The following is a 15,286-nucleotide window of genomic DNA, read 5'->3' as shown; positions in this document are numbered from 1 at the left end:
CTTAGAAACTAATAAATGAGTGTGATAGGATTATAGACTTAGTTTTTCTGATTCAATAAACGGTCATCTTGGGTTGCATTCTGGACAGTTCCTCCTTATCACTTAAAATCACCTGCAGAATTTCCCAAATATTTTAAATAAATAAATAAATGCTGTGATCAGATTGCTGCTTGCCTCTCAAAACTCGCCTCGCTGAGTTAAACGCTAGGCATTTGTGGATGCCGCATCTAACCGATGGCTCTTTTGCTTTTAGAGCCCAGAGGCTCATCGGGACTTGTAAACAGCAGACACACGAGCTATGACCACTCAAGGTAACTGGACCTTGTGCAGCCTCTTCTTCAGAAGCAGGTGGATATCCTAGTATTGCTTCTGCTTACACAAGCTTCTCAAGGCATGTGCCACCTCCAGAGCGCAGAGGAGGAGAGCCATCATTCTTCCATGTTCTTATTTCTCCTGAAGCCTGTGAGCAGCAGTGAACAGAGGGCTACAGTTACGATTGAGGGTGTTCACATTCCAGGGGCGCCTGGCTGGCTGCTTCAGTGGAGCATGTGACTCTTGATCTTGGGGTTGCGAGCTCGAGCCCCACATTGGGTATAGAGATTACTTCAAAAAATAAAATCTTTAAAAAAAGGCGGGGGGGGGGGGCGCCTGGGTGGCACAGCGGTTAAGCGCCTGCCTTCGGCTCAGGGCGTGATCCCGGCGTTACGGGATCGAGCCCCACATCAGGCTCCTCCGCTGTGAGCCTGCTTCTTCCTCTCCCATTCCCCCTGCTTGTGTTCCCTCTCTCGCTGGCTGTCTCTATCTCTGTCAAATAAATAAAATCTTAAAAAAAAAAAAAAAAGGCAGGGGGGTTCACATTCCAGACCAGTATTCTCAAATTCACCTCACCTTAGTACCAGAGAAGGCAGGAAAGTCACGGTCCACTGTGCATCTTAGTTATGGTTTCTTACACACACCTGCCTCTCTGCTCCCAATCATCTCAGGGCAGTGGCAAGGGGGACTCTTCCCTACAGTGCCCAGAAAAACCACATTTCCTTTGGAGGTGTATCCTCTGAGATGACAATTAAGCAGACAGATTGCTAATACCCCTCTGTGCCCTTGACTGCATAATTTTCAGCTGGGACAGAAAGCTGGTGTACTAACCAGAGGGGTGTGTGGGCTTGCAGCAGGAGAGCTGGGCTCTACATCAAACAAAGGTTTGTAGCTATGAAACTAATAGAAAAATGATCACATTCTCTTTTACAGCCAACTTTTTTCCTCAGGGGAATCCATTTTCTTTCAAGGATTAGAGCCCAGATTAGCTTGTAGGAAGGGAATGGTTTGTGTCGTTTAGGGACATAATTTGGTTTTCCTCCCCAGGCACCACCACCACGGGAGCAGCATTGCTGGAGGACTGGTGAAGGGCGCTCTGTCTGTTGCTGCTTCTGCATACAAGGCCTTGTTTGCTGGGCCACCAGTCACTGCCCAGGTCAGTGTATGTGTCCTTTTCCTGTACCAAAGCCAAGTCACTGGAGAACATGCTGCTGCCTGTCTGGGTGGGAGAGTAGTGTGGCATTCTGCCACTTTCTAGCTGTAGGACTTTGGAAAAAGACCTAATGTTTGTTGAGGACCTGTTACGTGTGGGGAGCTCTTGCAAGTACGTGCTACAAGGTGAAGACGACACAAGTCCCTGCCCAAAGACAGTGGGACACAAGCGAGGTAAACAGTACAGTGTAAGATCGCACGCCGGTGTTCTCGGAGAACACCTCAGCCTGCGGTGGGCCCCTGCTTGGGGCCAGAGAAGGCTTCCTGGTAGATGATGCCTGAACTGAGTCCTTAAGGACAAAATAAGTATGTGCCAGGAAAGAGCAACAGAAAGAGCACTGTGACAGAGACTAACCAGTAAGAAGAGTTGGAAGTGTGAGCCCGAAAGATGAATTTGGGCTGGGAAGGGTAAGAAGAGAAAAGCCCAATTTATGTAGGTGGGGTGCTGTGGTAAGTGGTTTGGATGTTACTTTAAGGCTAGTGGGGGTGGGGGGCAGTGAATGGGCTTTAGGAAAATGATTAACATCAGATTTGTACCTAGTAAGATAACTCCACTACAGTGTGGAGGTTGGGGGAACCCTAAAGCAATCCATTCGAGAATCCATGTGTAGGTGGAGAAGGGTAGAAGAGAAAGAGAAATGGCACAACTTGGAGATCATAATTAAGAGGCTGCAAAGAAGTCAAGGAGGAATCCCAAGTTTCTGGCTTTGGGCAATGGATGGTACCATTCATTAAGACAGGATGTCCAGCGGGGCGCCTGGGTGGCTCAGTCCTTAAGCATCTGCCTTCGGCTCAGGTCATGATCCCAGCGTTCTGGGATCGGGAGCCTGCTTCTCCCCCTCCCACTCCCCCTGCTTGTGTTCCCTCTCCCGCTGCCTCTCTGTCAAATAAATAAATAAAATCTTAAAAAAAAGGGGGGGATGTCCAGAAAGGAGGATATATTTGGGCAGGACAGGAAGAAAATGAGTAGGTCCTTTTTGGATGGTTGGAGTTTGAGGCCCATCCAAGTGAGGTTACCCACAGTGCAGCTGGGCAAGTGCCTGCGGCTCACAGAGGAGAGGTGTGGCCTGGAGGTCAAGTCACCTGCACACACATTCTAGCAGAAACCACGTGACTGGGTTAGAGTTTCCGGGAAGAAGGGGGTGTAAAGCAAGAACAGCCTTTAAGGAGCCCCTAAAGAAGAAGGGCCCCGCCCAGGAGCCTGAGGAGGAAGATGTGCTAGAGCTTAGGGAAGGGAGCTTGAATGAAAAGGAGGTGCCAGTGCCGCCAGGGAACAGGGAGCAAGTGCAGAGGACTCAGAGCGCAGGTCGGCCTCATCCTCGAGTAGCTGGAGCACAAAGGGAAAGAGCAAAGCTGGGCCACGGAAGTCAGAGCGGGACAGGTATTTCTGCAGCTGGCCCAGCCGGGAGCAAAGGAGGCTAGCAGTCAAGGTGAGGGGGTAATTCGCAGGAAGAGATTTCTGAGGTGGCGAGAGACCACGGAATGGCAAGCAAAGGACATGTGGAAGGATTATCCTGGAAAGGAGGATGGATAATCTATGCTGAAAGAGGGAAGAAGGGAACAGTGGAGTTGGGTGTAGAGAGAAATGCCAGATACTGTGCTCAACACATATCCACACTCTGGTTCTAATCCTCTCAACAACCCTGCCAAAGAGGTATTTTTTATCTGTTTTCTACCTAAGAGAATTGATGGCAGTCAATACAGTTGGTAAGTAAATGGTAAGAGGATAATCCAAGAATGAAGTCTTGCCATTTGCAAGGACGTGGATGGAACTAGAGGGTATTATGCTAAGCAAAATAAGTCAGTCAGAGAAAGACAAATACCATATGATTTCACTCATGTGGAATTTAAGAAACAAAATAGAGAACATAGGGGAAGGGAAGGAAAACTAAGATGAAAACAGAGAAGGAGACAAACCATAAGAGACTTAACTCTAGGGAACAATCTGAGGGTTGCTGGAGGGGAGGTGGGGGGGATGGGGTAACTGGATGATGGGCATTAAGGAGGGCACGTGATGGAATGAGCACTGGGTGTTATGCAACTGATAAACCACTGAACTCCACCCCTGAAACACTAGTAATACGCTATATGTTAATAAAAAAGAAAAAGTGAGTTAGGGTAATCCAAAGTGTTAGGGTTTAGGAAGGTTATGTGTCCACCATAGGGCTTGGCCCAAAGAGGGAGGTAAAGGAATGTTAGCTCCCTGTTTTGTGGATTGTTCTTAAAGGGGGGGGGGGTGCCAAGAAGGTTGCCCAAGATGTCATTTCCCAGTTTCTTGTTCAGCTGCGCTGCATAGCTGACCGTCCTCTCCAGGTAACGGCCTCTGCCCCTACTTCCACTGGCCCCATCAGCACAGTAACCTTTACCTTCATGGTGTTTCCAGTGCTTGCTCGAATCTTTTCCTTCACCAGGCCAAAGAATGCTTCCTTCTGAAGCCACCGCCTCCTCGTCCCGAGGGCACTTCTTCAGTTGCCCGATTCGGGTACAAACATAGGGAATCCCGAGCAGGGCGTTCCCAGTCCTCCCTCAGGTGGCCATACAGTGTCAGGTGGACTGAGTGGCCATACCCTTGCGTTGAATTCCCTGGTATTTTCAACAGATCTGGAAAGATGTGTATGATTTACAAGATAATAACAATTTACAAGGCACATAAATGATACCGAAAATGTTGCTCTGCTTGACTACACAGCCAATAGTTTCTGACGATCAGACAGCAGCCCTGATGGCCCATCTCTTCGAAATGGGATTCTGTGACAGACAGCTGAACCTCAGGCTGCTGAAGAAACACAATTACAACATCCTGCAGGTTGTGACAGAACTGCTTCAGGTCAACAACAACGACTGGTACAGCCACCGCTACTGAGGAGTGGCCTCGTATTAAATCACTTTGCCTGCTGCTCAGAGATGATCTTTATTCTGTCCTTGGGGGCGTAGGGGAGAAAGCCCTGGCTTATTTTTTAATCTGATGAATCTATATAGAGCCCATTATTGAATTATCAAGACAGTACCTGCATTACAGTATTTTTTGGAGCAAATGAAAGACCAGAACTGAGACAGAGACATCGGATGAATTGTAGGAAAACGGTTCTTCAGTTGATTTGGATAAAGCTGCTGTCTCCATTTCAGTGCACTGAAGAGCATAACTTCCTATAGAACCGTTTTTCTTTCTGCTTGTATCAAAGTTGAGTGTTTTTCTTTGGTTAAATGTGGATGTTTCTATGGGGATATCTGTTGTCAGTTTTTAAAAGAAATTAACCTTGGAAGTTGTATTCAAGAATTCTTACAATTTTTCTAGCCTACCCCAGGTCTCACAGCTATGCGGTATTGAAGTGACACCCAGAGCCCCAGAGAAATCTTGTTACTCTTCCTTGTTCAAGGACAAAGTCATTTCCCTGCAAGACTTAGTAATCAGCGCTGTTGTTTATTCTAAAGACCCCACTGGTACATTCGAGAAGATTCCTTCTGGGTCTCCGCACTTCGTGAGAGGAGGAGGGAGTGTGCTCATTAACCCACCAGCACCTGTTGAGCTGTGTTTACTGTAGTAATTTTGCATACATTTTTCTTTAAGGAAACAAATTTAAGTAGATAGTGTGAAATATTTTGCTAATACTATAGAGAAGGGAAAAACTATTAAAAGGAAGAGAAATGTAAGTTACCTTTTTTCCTACCGTCAGGGCGGCGGATGTTAGAGGTGAAAAGTGAAAGGCAGGCTCCTAGGTTAATCTCGAAAAGTTAGTTCAGGGGTGGGCAAATAGGAAATGCTGATGACTTCTTGAATGTTTGAAATCCGTTCAAAGGTATCTAGCATTAGTGAGCCAAGAACAGAAGGCGGCTGTTTTGCAAAACTTGGATGACAAACTCTAAGTTTTGAGTTAATCCCAGAATGAATGAGAAAGCTTTCTGCCAGGGGCCCAGGTCCTCATTCTGTTTGCAGAAAGGAGTCTTGGGTACAATGGGTGAAGGAAAAGGTAACAAAAAAAAACACTAAAAGCTATTATTCATGAAAGTGACTTCCTGAAAAAAAAGACTCTTACCCTCATCCAGAAGGGGGAAGGACAGTAAACTAGTATTATTTAACCTGGTTGGTATTTATAATGAATGGTGATGTTGATTAATCATTAGTCATCATGATGTTTATTTACACTATACTTCTTGACCGCTATTAAATAAACCAAGATTCAGACTGCAAGCCAACCAGGCTGTTCATTATTTAAAACGTTTTTATCCGGGCTTCTGGGTAGAGGCTGAGCGGCAGGGTGTGTGTAATCAATTGGGTTGATTTCGGACGGGACCTATTCTGACCTCCTGAGTCGTACTGTAGGGGTCCAGGAGGACCCCGGGGGCCGGTCGTCCGTGTACATAACCGCTTCGAGAATGGTGAAATAAAGGTTCTTAGAAAGGCTTACCTGGAGTGGCTGGTGCTTGCGGAAGCAGCGTCCGGCCCCAGCGTGGTCTTTGAAGAGAAGAGCTCTTCCCTCGCCGCGGCGTCGGGAGGGGGCGGGCCCCTGGGAGGAGGGGGGTGGGTCCGGAGGAGCTGGGGCGGAGCCTCCCTAGGCACCGAGTCAAAGCTTGGGGCGAGCGCCCGGGTTCCCGCAGTTTCGATTCTGCCTGCAGCCGTTTCTGCCCTCCTGTCGCCCGGGGGTGGGGTAAGGCGCTCCCCAGATTTTCCTTTCTTTCCCTTTGGGAGGCAAGGGTTGAGGGACCTTCGGTGCCTTCCAGCCTCACGCAGGCACTGGCGGGTTAACAGGCTCGACTAACGGCCTCGGGGCGTCTCGCAGGACTTGCAACTCTCGAGAAATCCCAGCTCCTGCGGCTGCTCCCCTACTCGGGCCCCTGGCCGAGTCCTCCAGGGAGGCCGGGGTCGCCGCTGCCCACGCTCTGCAACGCTGCGCGTTCACTCCCCCAAGACTCTGCCGAAGGGGGCCAGTAGCCTGGTCAGCCCCAGCCGGTGGGCCCTCAGGTCACCCTGCCCTACAAGCCCTTCTCCCCAAAGACACATTCCAGAAATCTCACTCTTGGCTGACGGGAGCCCCGGATCCCAGACCTGAACCAGGTGAGGCGCTGTTGATGGGGGCCCAGGAAGGTCCGGTGTGCGGCTTACCTTGCCAGCTCATTCTGCCCCCACTCCTGAGCCTTTGGGGAAGAATCTGGATTTTTAGCCTTTACCATTCCTTAGTGAAGGAGAGATCCTGACCATTGCTCCCATCCTTCCCCAGGCATTCTTTCTTACCCCACAGAAAGCAGTGAGGAACAGGCTTCTGCTCTCATTCAGGGCCATTTTAAGGTTCTTGGGCACACCTGTGACCAGCCCAGCCGCCTTGTTCCCAAAATTCCCTGCCTTCCAGCTAGGCCAGCACCTGCCCAGGCTCAGGAACGGAAGCTTGCTTCAGCTCCCAGGCTGGGAGGTCACAGGCCTTTCTGCCCCGGTGTCCTGAACGCCTCTTCAGAGTCACCTTGTTGCAGAGGGTGACGGGACTCGGGACTATGGCCTCCCCCACCGCCCACCAGCCCGTCCACTTCCTTCCCTTGAAGCAAGTGACAGCTCAGCAACTTTCCCAGAAAAAAAAAAAAAAGTGCTTGGCTAGTCACTTGTAGAAGTCCCTTACAGGGAAATAACTTCTGCTTTTCTTCACTCTTCCCTCTTGCAGGCTGATTGAGCTCCCCTGCAGTAATGAAACGCCCCGAGATTTCTGATCCCAGAGTCCAACGTAAATGCTGTTTTCCGTATGCTAGCTTCCTTGGGCAGGAGCTTGCTGAAATTGGGGTGGCGCTCTTTGCCCATCTTGACAACCCAAAACCAGAGTGACATCCGGTCTCTGTGCTAACAAGCTTAGCACTGAATTCTGTTCTTCTCTCATTAGTGAAAACTGCCCCTGAATCATGGGTGAGACGTTCTCCCAGTTGGGCTCTCGGGAGGAGGAGAACAAGTCGATCCTGCCCCCCGGCCCGGCCATGGGCGGCAAGGCTGCCTGCTACTCCAGCACCCGAAGCAGCAAGTCTTTTTGTTCCCGCATGCCTTGTGAAGGGGCAGCCAGTGCCAGCTATGTGACTTGTCCCACCTGCCAGGGCAGCGGGGAGATCCCGCAAGGTGAGTGGCCCAAGGCTTTGGAAAAAGCCTGGAATCCAGAAAAAGCTCTCAGCAGCCAGCAGGCCCCTCTGAGCCTCCTGGAATGGAGTTGGGTCTCCCCGCTCTTGGTCCCCCAGCTGCAGGCCGGCCAGCGAGATGTTCACCTGCCCTGTGCTTACTGCAGAGACACCCCCACCCCTTCTGCCCTGGTGGTTCTCCCCAGCCCAGGGGGTCTCCAGCCTCCCTACCCCCTTAGCAGCACTGTACCTTAGGATTCAGAAAGTGACAAACGACCTCTTCCAAAGAAGCTAAGCTTCTCACTCATTTGCTGGTTGGTGCTTTCTGGAAATTCACGCCTGAGAAGGAAAATCTCCCTTCCATCCAGAGCCGACAAAGTTGAGCTGCTATCATCTGCCCAGCATTCCCAGTCCTGCTCTGGGGCAGTGGTGGCATGCTTCTGACTCGACTCTGTGGGGTGGAGGCGTGCTCTGGCAGGCTGGCACAGGAAACATTCAACATGCATACTTCTTAGCCCTCACTCTTACCTTCTTTCTCTCTACAGAGCTGGAGAAGCAGCTAGTGGCCCTCATCCCCTACGGGGACCAGAGGCTGAAGCCCAGGCGCACGTAAGCCCCTCTTCTCCCCTCAGCTCCACGTGCTGTGGTCACCCCGGGAGCTCTTTGTCTCCCCCATTCTGCCTCCCCCCCGAATTCTTCTCCACCAGAAGCCTCACTGAGTTCCTATATATTAGCTCCGTTTCCGGGATTTTTCTTGGTTTAAGAAGGCTGGGCACAGCCGATGAGGCCCGAGGGCACTGGGTGTCCTGAGCTTCGGTGCTTCCAAGAAGCCTGGCTCCCTTGTGAAAACAGAGAGGCGCTCTGGACTCTGCAAGGCCTTTCGGAAGGGAGGCAGTGGCCCCGGCTGCGCTTAGTTTGGGGAAGTTCTCTCTCCTCTCTGTGGCAGCTCACACCTGCCTGTTGTCTTCCCGGTGGAGATGGAAAGCCAGCAGCTGCCCATTCTGAGATACTCAGAGCCTCAGAGGCAGCCCTGAGTCTCCCGGGAGGGGGTGGTGACCCTGTTTGTCATTTGGGTGTGTCCAACGTGAATGCCTGCCTCCGCTTCCCAAGGTGCTCAGCTGCAGGCTGGGAGCCCCCGCCCGCCCTCCGGCCCCCTGCCCCAGACCCTGAGTCCGCCGGTGCCCCTCATAAATACCAGCGAGGTGCTGTCTCTGTAACGCCTGGCTCAGTTGTGAATTAGAGAGACGGATGATGTCCTGTTCTGAATATTAATTTTAAAAATTCCGAACTGTCTGTGTGGACATCTCTTGAGCGATGGCAGCTGGCCCTTGCTGAGCTGCTGTGCCGGCGGCCTCCGTGCTTTGTCATGCTTTAGCCCGTAGCAAGTTCTGTGAGGCAGGTACACGTCTCTCCAGTTCACAGACAAGGAAACTGAGGCCTAGGGAGCTTCAGTGGGTTGCTCAGAGCTCCTGGGCCAGTGGGGTACAGAGAGCTGGGAATGGCAGCCAGGCTGCCCGCCTCCCGATCCTGTGCTCCGACTCACTTGGGGCCACATCTGCACCAGGGCTGGTCCTCCTCAAGACGGGAGGTAAAAGCGCAGTTGGGGGGGGCTGGTGCCGGGGAGAGCCTTGTGTGGGGAGAGGAGCGCCCCTCTCTGCCCAAGGGTGCGTCCTATGCAGACCTGTCCCCTCCTCTACCCCGGGCCCTTCCGCTTTCCCACAGGAAGCTCTTCGTGTTCCTGGCCGTGCTCATCTGCCTTGTGACCTCCTCCCTCATCGTCTTTTTCCTGTTTCCCCGGTCCATCGCCGTGCAGCCCGCGGGCCTCAACTCCTCCACAGTGGCCTTTGATGAGGCCGACATCTACCTCAACATAACGGTGGGTGGCTGCCTGCTCCCCTGAGCCCCACCCCGCCTTGCCAGCAGCTCCCCTCTGTAGCCCTTGTCCGGGGTTGCCATCCCGGAGGGTGTCACCCAAGCCTGGGGAGAAGCAGGCGCAACCGTGAGCCCCATAGCAGACTGTGCCGAATGAGGACGGTACACAGCGAGGGGCCAGAATCAGGGCAAGAGGAATAAAACACAGGCTGTGGTCGGGGGACATGCCTGAGACTCCCTGGGTGGGTGGAACTGAACAGAAGCCTCACAGGATGAGCCTGGGTCCCGGGCCAGCTTCATGTCTTATGGTGACCCCTTCGCCATTAAGAGTCCCTCCAAGGGGCTCCTGGGACTGGGCTTCGGCAGCTGAGGCCCAGAGTGGGAGTGGGGCTCAGTCAGTTGGGGAGGGTGCGGTGGGGGATGGGAAGCTATCTGACTTCTCCTTTTCAAGGATGGTCACCTTCCCACTTCCCTTTCCCTTGTCTTCCTCCTCAGAATATCTTAAACATCTCCAATAGCAACTACTACCCCATCACTGTGACCCAGCTGACCATCGAGGTTCTGCACCTGTCGCTCGTGGTGGGGCAGGTCACCAACAGCCTCCTCCTCCACGTCGGCCCTTTGGCCAGTGAACAGGTGACTCCCTCGCCCCGGCCAGCCCTGCCCACAGGGGTGTGGACACGGGTGGTGGTCAGAAGGGGCCGCTGGGGTTGGGGCTCACCCTATATGCCTTTGGTTGACAGATGTTTTATGCAGTGGCCAACAAAATCTGGGATGAAAACACATAGTAAGTATCCCTTGGTCTCTTCTGCCTTAGCCCTTTCCCCGGCTGGAAACCCAGGCTTCATCCCTACCAGATTTCCTGACTGATTTCCAAACTGATTTCCAAACCCCTGACAGATTTCCAAACCCGCCAGCCAGCGTTTGGCCCTCACTCTCGTGGCCAAGACTGCAGTGTGCAAGGGGTTCAGGGTCCCCAGGCCCGTGCCTGTTTGGACTTAGTTTGGAATGAAAACAGGCCAGAATTTGGTTAATTCTCACAATACGTGACCCTGGGCTCTTCAGCCCGAATCGCTGAGAAGAGTGTCTTGGTTTCTGCTGAGGGAGGGGTAGCACACATCTCGGCCAAGCCTGTGGGGCTTGGAGGAATGATGCGGCAGCAAGGGTGACATGCCCACCTTACAGGGAGAGAGAGAGTGGGAGTGGCATTTGGGGCCCCTGATGGAAAAGAGCCCAGGAGCCTGGAACCTACAGGTCTCCTCCAAGCTGCCAGGCTGCTCAGTGTGAAACATGGTCCCGTGTTCTTTCTCTCTCAGCAAAATCTGTTCCTGGATGAAAATCAAAGTCCACCATGTACTTCTGCACATCCAGTAAGTAGGGCTTGGAGCCCGGGCGTCCCCCTGGCCCACATCTGACCCCAGGCTCCCCTCTGTTCCACCCTGTGGGAGGAGTCATCCAAAGCTAACTCCCTGATCTTCGCAGGCTCTTGGGAAAGCAGGTCCGGCCCCTTCCCTAGACCCCACCTTGCTTATAAGCCATCGGTGTGACAGCCACAGAACTGTCTGGATCACAGGTGGGACAGTTGTCCCAGGGGCTTTCGAGAGTAGGGAGCAGAAGGAAGAGCGTGGGGTGTTTGAGGGAGCCCCTCCTCCCCAGAGAGCAGAGCAGGGCCAGAGTTTTCCTCTTCCCCCCAGACACAGCAACAAAGCCTGCTTCCTCTCCAGGGGCACCCTGACCTGTTCCTACCTGAGCCATTCAGAGCAGCTAGTCTTCCAGAGCTATGAATACGTGGACTGCCGGGGAAACACGTCAGTGCCCCACGTGCTGGTCCCTCACCCGCCGTGACCCATCTGCTGTTCCCGAACTCCAGGCCCCTGCCAGCCTGGGCCGTATCTCCCAGCGCCCAGGGAAGGACTACAGTGACTTTGCCAAAGGAAAAGCTCTGCTTTATTCTACCTCCCCCTCCACACACACCCTCAGCACAGGAAACCCTACATGGAAGTGAACTTCACGTGCCCACATGCACACACGCACGCCCCTCAACGTCCTCTGACTGCCACGGGAAAAGAAGTCTGGTTCTTGTAGGGGCCAGCGCCAGGCTTTGCCCTGGTCTGTCTTGAGGAGAGTCTGACCTGATGTGTGCTCAGAGCTGCCTTCGTGTCCCTGGACTGGCCTCCGCCCGTTCTGTGCTGAGCACCTTGCTTGTCTCGCTCCTCTGGGGCTGGCCTTCCTCCGGCCTGAAGGGAGAAATCGTTCATTTTATGTGGCTTTTAAAACACGGATCTTTTTCAAGTTCTCCACCCAGTGATAGGAAAGGGACTTGAGGGACACGCGTGCTGTCTCCTCCTTCCTGCTTTGGTCATGTGACGCGGTGGCGGTGCTGGTCTGCTGCTGTCCTGCTAACTTGTGCCCTGACAGGATTGGCTACGGCCCTTGGGCTCAGCAGCCTCCCTGGTTAAAGACTGTCCCGGTTCCTAGGAAGGCAGAGCTGTTCTCTGGCTAAGGCATCTCTCCATAAAAACCATTTTATCGCAGCAGGAGCAGACATAGTAGGGGAGGAGAGGGGGGCACGCCGGCACCCCCTGAGCCTCTCCAGGAAAAACAGATGAAACCAGAGTCCTTTGGGGAGGTATTTATTGAGGTGAGGCTTCTGGCTGGTGGCAGGCCCAGACCCTGAGCGCATGTGACCGACACAGGTGGGTCGGAGGGTGGTGCGAGGGTGGTGCGAGCTGCCTGCAGAGCTGAAGCTGTCGGGGTCCCGCCGAGCTGCTGGGCTCCACAGCATCCCCGGCTTCGCTCCAGGGCCCATCCTCTGCTCCCAGAGGCCTCTGCTTCCCTTCGGGCACGGACAGGCTGGAACTGCGCATCAGTAGGGACTGGTCTCGACCTCTCCTCATTGAGTCCCTCAGATGAAGAGGCGAAGTCCCAGATACGGCAGGTTCCCCCTGGGCTCCAGATGGTGGCGGTTTGTGGTGTCACTGAGCAGGAATGGTAATGGCTCACTGAAGGGAGCGGTGGTTTTTGTCAGGCCGGGAGACGAACCGAGGTGGTGGGGAAAGCTGAATGTGAAGTTGGACGGTTGGAGGGGGGCAGTGGTAACAGCACCTGGTTAGCCGGCTGGGGGGACAACGGGAAGGAAGGAGGTTGTCCTGTCCCTGCACTTTTGTGCCTGAGTGACTGGAGTCAAGATGCTGGCAGGAGCACGGAAGTCCAGAAAGGCCAGGCGGGAGTTGCTGTGTCAGTTGCCAAATGTAAAGGATTTATATTGTATTCAATAAACTGTACTCAGTGTTAAAGAATAGAGAGTCTCCTGTGAGTAGGGAGGAGAGCTGGACGACAATCCCGGCCTGTTTCTGGGTGTCCGAGTGCCTGCCAAGCTCTCTTCCCCAGGCCCTGAGCCCCTCTGCTAACCTGTCCTGCCTTCTGGCTGCGGAGAGCGCTCCCAGGACCTCACTCGCTCTCTCCGTCTAAGTTCCTTCCCTATTCTCATATTCCTGTTCTGTGCCCCACCCCAGGCGCCCCTGCTGCCCCCCTCAGGAAACACTGCCCTGAGGGGCCCCTTCAGCCTGTGTGGGCAATCATGAAAGGCCCAGGCATCCCCTCACCAGCCCCAGGTGGAAAGGGGGACAGGTTGTGCAGGGACCCTGGCGTGTCAGCTTTCCGAAGTGGTGAGGGGGTGGAGCCTGACTGCTTCCGGGAAAGGCTGAGGTGGAGGAAGGAAGAGGCCTGTGGGGTTTTGTGGGCCAGTCCCCCTTCCCTTCCCAAGATCAGGTGTCCTGTACTTGAGGCTACAGCCCCCCTTTCCTCTGAGCTCTTGCCACCCCTGCCTCCCATCATCCATGCCACAGCTTAGCGCCCAGTATGGGCCAGGCGTTACACTGGACTTGGGGGGGCCCTGACTGCAGCTTCTAATGCTGCTCCAGGCCTGCACGGTGTGAGGCAACCTCTCCCTCCCCAGCTGTGTCTCGGTAAGCCTCGGCCAGTGGGGAGGGGTGATGGCTCCAGTGAGAGCCCTAATTGTAAAGCCCCCCAACAGGGGCATCGGGGGCTCAGTCGGTTAAGCATCCAACTCGACTCTTGATTTCAGCTCCGGTCATGATCTCAGGGTCGCAGGATGGAGCCCTGTGTCGGGCTCCGTGCGCAGCGAGGAGTCTGCTTCTCCCTCTCCCTCTGCTCCTCCCATCACTCACTCGAGCCCACATGGGCTTGCTCGCTCGCTCTCAAAATCTTTAAAGCCCCCGACAGACCTATCCTTGCTAAATAACAGCCGGCAATGGAGCTATAGACTTGGGAGGCCCAAGACCAAGTTCTCCCATCGGCTTTGCCTGCCGAAGCATGGAATCACCCATGCTGCGTCTCCCACCCACCCCATCCTCTTCATGGGTCCTCATTCCCCCTTCCCTTCCTCCCAGTCTCACAGAGCTGACCAGCCCCTTGATTCTTCTTAGGAGGAAGTCACATTTTATCCCTGGCTAGCCGCCTCTTCTAGAGTGGATCAGGAGGGGGTGACTTTGGAGATACTGGGGCTGGGGAGGGGCTGAGAAGCAGTCATCTGTGTTTTTGCTGATGGCCAGTGGAGTTGACGGTCTGTCTCTGTATCACCACTGCTGCCTGTAATTCGTTGACTGAGAAGAGGGAGAGACAGGAGGCAAACCGGGTTAGTTAGCCGTTTCTGGGCCTGCTGTTCTAGAACATTGTATCAAGCCTTTTGAGGCGAGAGGAATAAAAGTAAAATGGAGCGGCCCAGTCCTCATCCCAACGGGGCTAGCATCAGGCGCTCTCATCCTTTGCACCTGGGTCAGAGAAGCCTTCTTTCCAAAGCTTGTACTGTATTACGTCGTCCTCATCAGGAGTGACCACCCCGGGTCTGAAGGCCTGGATTGAGCCAGGCTCCAAACTAAGGGATTGTGATGCCTTCTCTCTCAACTGCCGCCTTCAGTGGTCCTGACCCTCTGTTAAGGAGGTGGTATTATGTCTCTCATTTGAGGGATGGGGCAGATGAGGCTCGGAGGTGCAGTCATGCTGCTGGGGAGTCACCGCCTCTCACTTCGAGTCTTGCCTTCCTCCTGCTCCAGCTGCCTCGGCCCCAGTCAGCACTTACAACAGCCCCTGTTCTGCTTCTCTGGCACCTGTCCTGTCTTTCCGAACAGACTCAACCCCTCCGTTTCTGCTGAGTGCTGAGCCACCCGCCCTCCTAGACATTTTTATGAAGGCAACAAATGGGAGGAATGGGCCGTCCAGCGGTAACTATATCACTGCATATAAAAGCTTTATGTAACGGACCTTATAAGTAATTGCAGCCCCTCCCGCCAAGGAAACCTCTCTAGAGTCCACACACACTTACACACGCAGCCAGAGTCTACCTGCCTTTCACACTGCCTCACCGTGAATCGTGAGTGCTCGGTGTATTTATCCGGGTTTAACTGGAATAACTTCCTGAAACCTGATGGTGAAACAGAGCACACATTATTCACCTGACAGTTTCTGAAAACGGAACACGGCAGAGCTGGACCCTCTGCTACGTGTCTGGGGGCAGGTGGCAGCCCCTCCCTAGGGCAAGGCACAGACGGAGCCCACCCTGAAAATTCACAACTGGGAAGGGGCACTGTGATTCCCCGTTCCCAACTTCGCAGGGCTCAGGACATGTCTTATTATGCCTATGACTCCGATCCCACCCTCACTCCCTCTGACACCCTCATCCCGGAGGAGGGGCTGCCACCCTCTGCAAAAGTCAGCAGCCTCCTTTGCCCACCCCAGGGTGATGCAAACGTCCCCAGGGGGAGTGGCCCCCAAGTAAAGGCCAAGG

The 15,286-nt window shown here is 53.7% G+C and overlaps 2 protein-coding genes across 5 annotated transcripts in view; both read left to right on the top strand.

Moving 5' to 3' along the window:
• Window positions 1-5,713, top strand: part of NBR1 (NBR1 autophagy cargo receptor) — a 28,710-nt gene extending 22,997 nt beyond the window's left edge. For all 3 annotated transcript variants that reach the window (XM_026512725.4, XM_026512728.4, XM_026512724.4), the window contains 3 exons: window positions 254-311; window positions 1,360-1,468; window positions 4,214-5,713. In XM_026512725.4, the coding sequence (XP_026368510.2) occupies window positions 254-311; window positions 1,360-1,468; window positions 4,214-4,387 (341 nt within the window). In that variant the 3' untranslated portion in view covers window positions 4,388-5,713. The remainder of the gene's footprint in view (window positions 1-253; window positions 312-1,359; window positions 1,469-4,213) is intronic.
• A 357-nt stretch (window positions 5,714-6,070) lies between these two features.
• Window positions 6,071-12,776, top strand: TMEM106A (transmembrane protein 106A). Of its 2 annotated transcripts, none has more exons than XM_044389222.3 (8): window positions 6,071-6,170; window positions 7,386-7,612; window positions 8,154-8,217; window positions 9,331-9,484; window positions 9,976-10,116; window positions 10,224-10,267; window positions 10,797-10,850; window positions 11,205-12,776. In XM_044389222.3, exons 2-8 carry the CDS (start codon window positions 7,405-7,407, stop codon window positions 11,323-11,325), a joined length of 786 nt encoding a protein of 261 aa, XP_044245157.1. In that variant the 5' UTR covers window positions 6,071-6,170; window positions 7,386-7,404; the 3' UTR covers window positions 11,326-12,776. The 2 variants fall into 2 exon arrangements, with proteins under 2 accessions (XP_044245157.1, XP_026368516.1); XM_026512731.4 differs by having other exon boundaries at window positions 6,082-6,577.
• Window positions 12,777-15,286: the final 2,510 nt, after the last annotated feature.

Source organism: Ursus arctos, unplaced genomic scaffold (assembly GCF_023065955.2).
Source record: "Ursus arctos isolate Adak ecotype North America unplaced genomic scaffold, UrsArc2.0 scaffold_24, whole genome shotgun sequence".
NCBI lineage: Eukaryota > Metazoa > Chordata > Mammalia > Carnivora > Ursidae > Ursus > Ursus arctos.
The sequence above is the reverse complement of the archived record's forward strand: the minus strand, read 5'-3'. Positions and strand labels throughout refer to the sequence as shown.

Coding starts and splice junctions, on each gene's coding strand:
- TMEM106A (XM_044389222.3), top strand. CDS start 7,405: ATGGGTGAGACGTTCTCCCAGTTGGGCTCTCGGGAGGAGGAGAACAAG. Junction 10,268..10,796: donor ATCTGGGATGAAAACACATA/GTAAGTATCCCT, acceptor TTTCTCTCTCAG/CAAAATCTGTTCCTGGATGA. Junction 10,851..11,204: donor CATGTACTTCTGCACATCCA/GTAAGTAGGGCT, acceptor CTTCCTCTCCAG/GGGCACCCTGACCTGTTCCT.